This window comes from Cupressus sempervirens, chromosome 3 (genome assembly GCF_028749045.1).
Source record: "Cupressus sempervirens isolate cs-2001-9-10 chromosome 3, ASM2874904v1, whole genome shotgun sequence".
NCBI lineage: Eukaryota > Viridiplantae > Streptophyta > Pinopsida > Cupressales > Cupressaceae > Cupressus > Cupressus sempervirens.
In genome coordinates this window covers 830,385,221-830,397,463 of record NC_143120.1, presented here as the reverse complement: position 1 = coordinate 830,397,463, position 12,243 = coordinate 830,385,221, and the positions used below count along the sequence as shown (strand labels likewise).

The following is a 12,243-nucleotide window of genomic DNA, read 5'->3' as shown; positions in this document are numbered from 1 at the left end:
ATCAACTTGATCATGTTGTTGCAGTGATCAACCATACACAAAGTCTCAAATTGGCTTATAGTTCTGCCAACAGGCCAATGTTTTGTTCCATCTCTTACCAAATACAATACAAACAATTATATAACGATGGCTTTAGCAAGAAATCTAGACAATCAATTGGTACAATAATCCCTAATGACTTCTACCGTAGCTAAAACAGATTATTTCATCAGAAATACAAATTATAACAGTCTAACTAGATGTGCGTAAGCTTAGAAGGCTATCCAATCTTCTGAATCGCAACCACCAATTTGATTCCTGGTCGCCCCTGCATCATATCTCATGCTAGGTAGCTCCACATTTCATGATTTGGCCTAGTCTTCTGCTTCCAATAATATAGGCTCCTACCAGCTTTTCAGTCTCATTAAAAGATTTGGCATTCTGCACCTCACAACAAGCAGACCACTTTATCCACAAGATCATACAAAAAATAACTTTCAATCCCCCATCAATCTCCTATATCCACAAGAAACTAGACAAGCCAAGTCCAAAAACAAGGTTTCAAAAGTTTTGTACCTAATAAAAGGCAGTTGTGGACAGAAAGGCTACCAGTTGCTATGTGAGCATTCACAACCTATGTTACATATTTTACAAATGTAATTAAATTAAAATATGTAATTTGCTACGGTGGATGCAAAATTTATTCAAGACGCATATACCCAGACCAGTTCTCTGATAGTTTTGACATGAATGATGCTCATGTGCATCTTCTCTTATTCAGAAAGAATAGCCTTGGATCTGCCAGGCTTATCATATATCACACCTAGAAATTCACACAGTTTGCACATATGGCTTTGTTTATGATAACTGTGGGTCTTGCTTGATCGCCAACAAAAATAAATATCCAATAAACTATACTAACAGCCATATCTTCCAAGGCAAGAGCCTACAACACAATGGTAAATTGTGAGCCTCTTATTCAAGAGGTCTAGGGTTTGGCTCTCCACAAATTTAATAAATAATAATAATTAATCACATCACATAATAATAATGAATCTTGGCTTCGGCCTCTTACCGATCAAAAAAAAAAACAACCATATCTTCCATAAAACAAATGCCTATCCCAAATCATAGCTGCTCTTTTATCAAACGGAAAAAAAATGAATAAGTAACCTGAATACGGTTCTCTGCGTTCCATGAGCTAAGCCCATGCCGTACTAGAACCACCTTTTTCTTTAAAGATACAGATGTAGACGTAAGGGGCTTTGTAGCACCTTTGAAATCAAATGCACCACCTGTCAGCAAAACATTTTCTTTTGGCTGGATCACTGGAGATGATGAGCTGACAAACACATTTTCAATAGAAGCCGCCTGCCCATTCAATCCGTCTGCATCAAAGTAAGACAAATTGTTGTAGTTAACTCGAATGAAAAGTTGTGCTAGGTCCTTCATTTCATGCATTCGATTAACACTTTCCACTCAACAAATAAATGTCCATATACATCTGCCCCTGGTAAACAAAACTAAGGGATTAACATTCAAAAATGCTAAATCATTCTGCAAGATTTTCATTATTTATTTTGCATCAAGGAAATTTTGTGACTACTAAGAATTCCTGGATAGCCAAATTATCAGAGTAAAAATATAGGAAAACAGCTAAACTCAAAAAAGAAATTTGCATTGATATCCGTGGCTGACATAAAATAGTCAAAAAGACACCAAATGTAATTCAATAGACATTTTCACCCTTAGATGAGAGTAAACTAAAAGAAAATGTATCAATCCATAAGTGAGAAAAAACAGCCAATTTGACTAGAAGTTATATCAAGGAAAAGTTAAAAGGGGATAAGCAGTTGCAGCCTATTTTAACTCTGGAGAATCAGACTTAAAACTAACAGCACGCAATCCACACAGCACATTTTTACCAAAAGAAAATCCCAACAAGATGATCAAGTTTATAGATCGCATGGCTCTGCAATGGCAAGTGCATCTACTCATGGCATTGACGCCTATGGTATCATATGAGCGAACACTTGACAATCCATAAATAAAACTTATCTCAAGAATACACTGAAAAATGTTACCCGATCTATAAATGTATAGTTTTCATTCTAGGAATCGTTGATTTGGAAATTAAGTCATGGTATTTTAAAGTATATGCATGTGAAGTCTTAACTAATTTAATACTGAATATTTGCAGAGGCTCTATTAAACTGAAATCTGTAATCAATAAAGGCGTATACAGCCCTGTTTGCTCCCCGTTCCTAAATTATTTCTTCTACTTTGAGACGGCCTTATTATTTACATGATTTTTAAGCTTAAGTACATGATGCGCTTCACTGTTTAGTTGATCAGGGGGCGATTCCGACTGCCTAGGGTATGCTAAGATCAACTCGATATATTGTATGATATTTCTTGATGGCTGCATGCTGTTTTTTTTCAAATTTTAAATAGATCCTGTTTAAGACCAAGTTAAAGGAAGTGATCGGTAGGTCTCCTTTATAAAAAATCTCTAATAGTTTGTTTTGAGGAAACGCGAGACTGGATTGCACATATTGAAATCTCAGTAAAAAGGATTCGAATATTCTTCACTTCAATTATGTAATACATTTTCCCAGATATTGAAATATGCGCTAAATTTAGTTTTGCTTGGCTAAATGTATTTTGGCTTGCCCACAACATATGAAACTAAAATTTTCGATGTGCGAAAGTGCAGCTTAGGAGTTTCACTATTACGCAATTCATTTTGTATGGAGTGGCAACCTTACTCTTCATTCATGAATTTAAATTTATTATTTCCAAGAATCCTTCCAATTACTCTCAATGTTGTATAATAATATTAAAAATCTAATTTCGCATTCATTTCAGATAAATTGATGAAAAGAATATAGTGAAGACCAACAACCGGATAAAAGGTTCAGGATAGCAATTGGTACATTTTGCAGAGTCGGAGGAATCCTGTTCTACGCTTGCGCGCAATTTAAATGGCCTCAAAGACTGTTTTAAACTGTTTTCTTTTCCAGATGTTTCCGCGATCGCGAGCCTTGTGAGGAAGGCGCATCGTCTTTTACCCAGAGTTCGTAGAGAAGGCGACGTCCACCCACACACACTACATGCAGAAGAGCTCCAAAAGCCGTACACAAAATCCATTAATTTTCTGGTACAATGATATGTGAGAGCTTTTGTCTGGGTTTCCAGTCCAGAATCTTTTAAGAGGAAAGTATGTGTTTCGACAAATTTACAAAATTATTCGACTAGACCAATTATTCAGGTCGATTCTGCATTCAACATTCCTCCTGGCTTTGCTCAACTGTGATATCTCTGTTCATGGTCTATGCAACATAACTGGACTGAGCCCAAGATTAAATTCCGTGTTTATCATATCAGATTCCTCTGTGGAGATCACAGAAAACACCCGATGGGCTTAATTTATCCTGTTTTTTTACAAATAATATTTTGTCACGCCCGTGAAACCGTGAATGAATTTCTCTCTCCGCCACAAAAGCAAGATGGCAGGACCGAAAGTGTTAACGCTTTGAGAATTAAAGATTAAGTGGAACAATAAAAAATAAATCTTGTAAGAATTAAAAAGAGAATATATATTTTTAGTTTATCTCTATGATAGAGAGATGATTTTTAATGTCCATGACAATAAACATAGCCAATGGGACAGCCATTCAATTAAATGGGCTTTAACAATTATGTTTTTTTGGTGCAAGTTGATGACGGGCTCACCTAATTTCTCAATATTATCCTCGCTGAATAAGTTGTGCCAAGAGTTGTCGGATATAATATCTGCAAATTTAAACCTAATATCCTTGTATCTCTCACATTCTAACACAAAGTGTTGCTTGGTTTCCACCTTTCCAGAGTTGCAAAGCATGCAAACTCTTTCTTCTCAAGACTCTTTTGGCCTCTTCCATCACCCAACTACACATCCTAGTTAATGAGAATTGGTTCTGAGTTGTCCAATAAAACTTTTAGCTCTCCAAGACATGTTGGCCCCAATTTATGCCTTTTGGAGTTGATCACATGTGGGGTTGAACTCGTTGATATAATAGGTTTTTTTCCTTACAAGTTTGTTTCCTCAATTTCTCTTATAGAATTTCTCTGTAACAAAGATATTTATTTCTTTATTATTTGAGGGACACGTGTTGAAATGAATATTCCATTTGTTCATCCACTTGATGTCTTGTTGCATCCATTTCTTTTTACGTTTGCACAAAATATCATTAAAGGTCACTTTAGACCATCTACCTTCACACATTTTTAAAGGTTTTTTAGATAACTAATGAGGTGAACCATAGCAGTTGCCTTGATAGGTGCAACCCCAACTTCATTTAACATAATATCATATGAAACAATGTTTTTTATTTTAAACTTTTTTATGATCCAACACTTTTTTATCCCCTCAATTTGTTTCCACTGTAAGGTTGAAGTGTTCCTAGTCCATATTTCACAACCATAGAGAACAACTAGTAGCACAAGAAGCTCAAATAAAGTTTGAGTAGTTTTCCAATCTCAAAGCTCTGCCTCACAACACCTATTTTGAAGCACATAAAATGCCTCCCATCCTCCTAATCCTCTTTTCTTTCCACAACCTTCCCAGCTTAGCTTTTCGTTGAAATCAATCCTAAGGTATTTATACTCTGCAACTTCCTCAAAAATGTTGCCCTCAAAATAGAACTTATGCTGATGTAGTTTTCTATTTTTCCAAAAAAAAAAACTTTAGTCTTATTGTTGACCTGCATCCCTACCATTTTTCAAAAGTGCTCAAGAGAAAGTAAGTGATCTTGCAAACCAGGAGCAGATTTGGCAACTAAAATGAGATCATCCGCATAGAGGGGTAGCCTTATTAAAAATTCACCTAATTGGATACCCTCACCATTTTGCATGTCTAATCATTGTTCAAGTTTGTCAATATATAGCCCAAATAGAGTAGGAGATAGTGGACAACCCTATTTAATCCCTATATCACTCCTAAAGAACTTTCAAATACCATCTGAAGTTCTGATTTTGACTTTCACCTCTTCATACATTCTATGAACAATAGCTTTGATATTTGTAGGGATCCCCAATTCTTCCATCCTGGGCCAAAGTTTTTCCCTAGGGACAGTGTCAAAAGCCTTTTAAAGTCCACAAAGCAGCAAAAAACTTCATCCTTTCTCTCCCACATTTTTTTGATAATATGCCTCTAGGTGATATAGTGATTGATTGTCAAGTGCTTTGGCCTAAAACCAGCTCGCCCTTTTGCATGTTTAATATTTTCTTCAGCCCATTTGTTGATTCTATTCTCTATCATGTTGCCAAAGAGTTTTCCATACAGAGGGTTGATAATTATAGTCCTGTAGTTGAAGGGATTATTGACATCACTGCTCTTAAAAAGGGGTATAACAAGGTTAATCATCCAATCCCTAGGAAACATGTGTTGGTTGGTATTATTGAAGATTTATGTAGTGTGTGGTGCAAGGGTTTTCATGCCCCACTTGATGTACTCTCCTTGAAATTCAGCCAAGTCTTTTGTCTTACATATACCCAACTTCTTAATACCCATCTAACCCTCTTGCACAATGAAAAGATCCTGCATAGTAGTGACCAAGGTTGGCAGCTCCGCTTCATCTTCTTTTTCATAAAGTTTCTTAGCATACTTGAACCATTGAGTGGCTGTAATAATATTTTTAGTTTGTTTGTTTCGGTTGTAATTCTTTCCAAAAATGATTGGGGTTATTTTTACCAAGAAAAATTAGCTATTCTCTCCTAATGAACATAAAGTCTATTTTTTTTCTTCTTTAGAATTTTCTTGTACACTTAAATTTCAAGGCTTATTTTATTAGACTCTATTATTGACCAAGGGTAGCAGCTCCACTTCATCTTCTTTTTCATAAAGTTTCTTAGCATACTCAAACCATTGAGTGGTTGTAATAATAATTTTAATTTGTTTGTTTCTTGGTTGTAATTCTTTCCAAAAATGTTTGGGGTTATTTTTACCAAGAAAAATTAGCTCTTCTCTTTTTGTGAACACAAAGTCTAATTTTTTTCTTCTTTAGAATTTTCTTGTACACTTAAATGTCAAGGCTTGTTTTATTAGACTCTCTTAGCTCTCTCTCCTGGCTAGTTTACACTCTTTATCAAACCATGCATTGGCTCAAAAACAATTTGTTTTGAATATTTCCCTTTCTTTGATCTTTTGCACTTGGAAATCTGCCTTGTGAATGAGGTTAGATAATGCATGGCTATTATCATCATGTACGTGCATACCCTCACTCATATATATTCTCTCAAGTGTGGTTCTCAAGATGTCCCTATTCTCTAAAGTCAAAGAATTTTTCCTTGTGAAGCTAGTTGTTGATGATTTCGTTCTTTTGCCCCAAGTTGTATGTCCTCTTCCCACAAAAAAATTATGTATAGCAGTCTATGATTTGATTTAAAATCCCATATGTGCTTGCTAGTCATAACTTCCTCAATTCTCTCATATAGATTGTGTGAGTATATCACATAATCAACCACACTTGCATTGTTGTAAGTATTGCAAGTGAAATTGCATGATTTCGTCCATCTAGCCAAACCATTACAAATAATTAAATCAAAAGAGCCAAAAAATGGTGATCAATTCATCCCCAAAATGATTGTAGCGTTTAGCATCATCTGATACTCTTTCCCACTGGTGTTTACTCTTTTCTATGAGCCAAATAGGATTATCATTTTCTTTGTAGCTGAAAATGCTAGCTTGATCATTCAACATTCTAGCATTGAAGTCTCCAATAAGAAGAGCATCCCCCCACTGTGAAAATATAACAAAATCCTTCTTTAAAGATGCATAAGGCTCTTTGTGATCTACACCACACTTTTTATATATTTTAGAAGCTTGCAAAGAAAAGTAACATGATGTGATCCTAAGTAGATTGTTGTTTTCCATGATTTTGAACCATATGAATTGTTTGTTAGTGTCCTTTTTTTTCTAATTGAATGGCTCGTCCTTCCTTTTCCTTCACAAGAACCATTATGCCCAGGTGACCCTTACCATTAATCGCCACCTCATTCTACACTACTAGCTTCCAATAGCCTTCAAACAAAGGAGTCTTACATTCCTCATGTTCATGTGTCTCCACAAGATAAATAATGTCATTGTCTTTTGTAATAGGCCCCGCCCAAGCCGACATCTCTAAGGATAACCCCTACAATTCCAACAAACTATACTTAAGGAGGCCTAGGCTGAATTTGGTTGCTATTTATTTTGATGTGGTATACTTTAAGTTGGGTTTCTATCCCTTGAAATGGTTGTTGATCCTAACTCATAATTTCCTAGTGAAGAGTTTTTTTGCTAAGCCTATGCTTCCCACTTGCTGATTTGAATTTGAAATGTGACCATACTAAGAAATGATCACTTTTCCCTTGAACAACCATGTTCTTTTTCCTTCATCTCTAGTTTCTCTAACTTTTACTACTTTTGTTTTTCTCTCTTCCTATTGTTTCATAGTTAGATCCTCCTCTAAAAAGAAATGAGAGCCTCTCAAGAGATGTTTATTTCTCAAAAGATTTTGTTTGTCATGAATATTAGGCAAAACCACTTCCACGGGCCTAGCTCTCTCATTAGATTATTTTTCCAACCCTCCAAGCTTGGTAGATTTGACCTTGCCAAAGAAACACTTATTTCAAGAATCCCCTTGTTAACTCTAGAGTTTGTTCTCCTTCACCATAATCTTTGACTTCTTTGATAACTGTATTGGGTGCCCTAATTTGCCTTTCCTTGGCTTCCCTGTCATGTGCATTATTCATGTGATTATTTGCTTCCAAACCTGCCCGAGCCAAATATTTATTGTTTTTATCCCATGCTTTGGTAATATTTGAGAAACTGTTTTTGCCTTCTTCAACCTCTCTATTCTTCACCAAACTATTGTGGTATGATAACTTCTCCTTACTATGGGATGTCCCAATATCTGTTGCAGATGTGTTTGTTGCCATAATATTTATTGTAATTTTGTTTTCTTCCAAGGAGACTTTCAAATTTTTCCATTCCTCCTTCATTTTTTCCATTCATCCTTCATGTTTAGTCATTTAATCTTTCTAGCCCAGAATGTTTCATGCAACAAGAAGACTTGATCTTTTAGAGTCTAATAAATAAATAACTCATAAAAGCTAAAAGCGGTCACAACTCTAAAAATAAAATATACTCTAGTTACATTTCGATGAATTAACTGCCATTGTGGACTACATTTGGCAATATACAAGCTAGCAATAAACATCATAGTTGCAATATATTTTTTTCTTTAAAGGCCTTTAGAATTAAAAAATCACTCTAAGTTCAAGACTCCCTTTCCTCAAGGTGCTCAACTTAGTGGACATCATTTTATTATAAAACAAACAATATAAGAGTACTTTATAGCATTACACTTTAAAATTTATTCACTTGCCCTAACAATAGGCAGGGACTCAAGGTCTACTAGAGCTCTTGTTCTATTATATTTTTGTGAGTTATGGAATATGAAGAATGAATCTATTTTTGGCACTATTCATCTTAGTTTTTTTTTCCATAAATATTTATTAAAGATTTAGAAACCAGAAATTAAAAATAACTAAAGATTATGATATATATTATTTGAAATTGTAAAAATGGTGCACCAAAATATTTTAAATTTAATTTTTTTTAAACTAATAAGAAAATATAAAATAAGATGCATAGGGGTCTAAACCCGAGAAATCTATAAGTTTAAAGTCTATCATAAGTTTGAGACAATCATTATTGTTTAAGCATTACCTTAGTGTTTTATCTCTTTTGAATTGTGAATCAAACTCTTTGCTCCTATGAATAAATTTCATTTAGATAAAAATAATCATTTACTACATAAGTTTCAAAAGAGTAGAGGAAAAATTATTTCATATCTTTAAGTTACACAAAACAACTTAAACTAAAGAAAAATGGCTCTACAAAAATAAAAGTGTAAACTTTAAAGTGACAAGGTGAATCCTAGAAAAGAAATCAAATTTAAGTATAGCTAGTAGTATAGTGCTTGACAAAAGAAAAATGAGATCAAGACAAGCAATAAATAATAGGTCATTTCATCGCTCAAAGTAGATAAAGAAACTTCTCTCCCTAGTTTTAACACATATTTCTCAAGCTCGAAAAAGCTAGAACCATCATCACATGTAAGATATTTCTTTGCTACAAAATATGTAGTAGAAAATGGGAAAAATCCTCCAATCCAAACATTGGATTTCCCACCCACAAATCAGAATCATCCCCTTCAAGGCCTAGTCAAAGTAGTGGATAAAAATATTTAGAATGGATGGCACAATGTCTATAATAAAAAATACCAGCAACCCTCTTAGGCGTTTTTTAAATCCAAAGCCACAAGAAAATATGGGCTTTCCCTATAACCTCAAAAATTCCTAAAATTGCTACCAGGGCCAATCATATACCACTTGGATCCTCATTAAACCCTAGTCCTAATCTAGTAAATGTCTTTATATCATATCCTAAATCTCATAAGCCATAAAATTGTCAACAACACACTTTGTCACCCAATTCCATCCTAACAAAGGTTGTGAACCACCATTGCTTTAAATGTTAAATGAAGAAATAAATAGAAATCATAAACACAATAATTGGGTTTCTATGATTATGAGTGATTCATAGACAAAGGATTGTAGGAATAGTGTAAATCCCTTGGAGTATTTTCTCAGCGGGATGGAGGGACCCAACCAATGTCCATAATTGCTAAATGGTTATCACATGTCCTATGTAGCCAAGTAAGTATAACTATCATAGATAAAATTTGTTTATTATTAGATTGTAGTAAGATAGAATGAGTTAATCAACTCGTACAAAGTAACACTATTTTATACGAAGGGCATGTTGTTAATTTATTTTGATGAAAACCTAATTTTAATGCATCTTCATAATTAAATATGGAGCAAATAAATGGGTGTGTATTAAAAAAAAAATCCAATGGAACTATTACATCAAAACATATTAAGAAGAGTCTAGGTAATCTAATAGGTGGTGTTGTTAAAATCAAATAATCATTTATGTCAACATCCCTTAAAAACAATCAAATAATCATTTATAATAATAATCCCTTGTTAAATTTCTAATAAAGAATCAAAAAATAACAACCAATCAATTGATTTATACTATTATACCTAAATTTTATAATGGCACTATAAAGCATTTTTTAAAGAATTGGATAATAACTTTATCCTTTTACCTAAAACGACTAATATATTCAATAAATTTAATATACACAAACCCTTTGTCAGTTTATAAAAGAATAGAGGGTTCTCAATTATTATTTCTCCTTTGCTTCTCCAAACCATATGTAAATCCAATTCAATAGAGACTTACTCTAATAAATCTAAAGGAACCCTAACTCAACCACCCCCCCCTCCCCCCACCCCCTCCCCTCCCAATTCTCATAAGGACAAGGATGAGGAAAATGTGAACGGTATAGACCCATTTCAAAATTTTGAACAAGAGAAATTATAGGAAGAAAACATAATCCCCATGAAACCCCTTATCAATCTTGATTTTTCTTTAGAACCATGAATAAATGATTCAATCCAATGAAACATCAATGAAATCAATACTACCCTCCCAAATATCATGCCCTCTTCACCATCTTTTAGCAACATTCTTGCAAAATATGTTGGTATGAAATGATACTAAGAAGGTAAGGTGAATTAGTATAATAGGTAAACCATTAGTTCAAACTACCAATCTAGATATCTTAAAATGTACTACCAAAACACTTATCAAATAACTACATTGAAATAAAACAAACTCTATACATCAATCAATCACATAAGCAACACACACAACATAGCTATTTTGGTATTGTGCAACCCTCGTTAGAGGGTGACAACCATGGTGGAGATGATACCCACAAGCCTTTCACTATAGTTAAAATGTTTTCTCCTTTAGGAGCTTACAAATACCCTTTTTGGGGGTTTACCCTGTTAGGAGTTATTTGTACATTGTTAGGAGTACAAGAAGACCTATCAAGATCTATCCATTAGAGGATTTAAAATTCCTTATCAGAGTCCATCCTAATATAGGATTTAGACAAAGAGACTGGTTAAGGTCCACCCAATTAAGGGATTGCCTCCTTGTAACTGTTAGGTAACAACAAGTTGATTGATTTATTTATATAGTATTTCTTTCCTATCAAATCCTCTTTTCTTTACTCACATTATATCTTCTTTAGGTGCTCGATCTCCGATTCATCACTCAATTGCATTCATTGTAATAATATGCACAAATCTCTATTCTCTCTCTGGATTCTTCTCATACTCACCTCACTTCTTTTCAATTGTAATGAATAAGTACTCATCCTTTTGTCACTTAATCTCCACTATTCATTCAAATTGCAAACTTCTTGTGCTCATACATTATTCACTTCACATATACCCATGTCCTTTAATACATTTTTAATCATCGCCTTGATCAACATTAGGTTGTCTTGTCAATTACCTAGAGTACTCAAAACTTGTATGACTAGTACAACCTTTATCTTGAATATTCTCACATTTATTGCTTCCATCTTTTATCTACAAGATCATCATTACTCTAACCAATAAAACACATCATCTCTTCTTTTTCTTTGACTGCATCGATTATCTAATCATCATTCAATTAGAGGCAACTTAAGAATATATTAGCCAATCATCTTCTGATATGTATATTATTGTTTACCTCTCATCTTTATGAGTTTCTATCACAAACTTGATCTTCTAAGGCATCATAGAATCTCTTCTTATGACTGGTTTACTTGATTTATACTTTCTCATGATCACTACCAACAAATTTGTCTTAACTATTAATTTTCCTTAACATACTAGTCATGACTAAGTCTCATCAATCATATTCCTTGTCTCACTAATTAGTTCTTCTTTCTTATATCATTTAGTTTCCATCAATGACAACCTCTCACTGATCATATTTGACTTCACCTCTTAGCTAGCCAAACTCCTCCTGTCAATGCCAAATGCCACCAATCTAACCCTTTAACATTGATGAAAAAGATTTATATATTGATGTAGTAAAAATGTTCCATTATGTAACTAGTCCCCCTTTCTCTTTGCATCCTTCACTATTCTCTCCCCCTTTCACTACTCTTCCCCTTTTTGTTGGTAATGATAAAGGTAATTCACAATCTATCAAATACTTGTTTGAAATATTTATTGGATTTTCTGTTGATTCTTCCAAAGACTTCTTCAAGTATCTTATTGTGACATTATGTCCATGTAAGTCACCTATCAATTCTTACA

At 33.9% G+C, this 12,243-nt stretch overlaps 1 protein-coding gene across 2 annotated transcripts in view; it reads right to left on the bottom strand.

Annotated features, from left to right (window-relative positions):
* Positions 1-3,505, bottom strand: part of LOC149569355 (putative 2-carboxy-D-arabinitol-1-phosphatase) — a 108,415-nt gene extending 104,910 nt beyond the window's left edge. The window contains exons 1-2 of one of the 2 annotated variants that reach the window (XM_089822062.1): positions 2,916-3,505; positions 1,153-1,367 (exon numbers count right to left, since the gene is read on the bottom strand). In XM_089822062.1, the coding sequence (XP_089678188.1) occupies positions 1,153-1,367; positions 2,916-3,129 (429 nt within the window). In that variant the 5' untranslated portion in view covers positions 3,130-3,505. The remainder of the gene's footprint in view (positions 1-1,152; positions 1,368-2,915) is intronic. The other variant, XM_089822063.1, reaches the window with a different exon arrangement.
* Between the last annotated feature and the right edge of the window lie 8,738 nt (positions 3,506-12,243).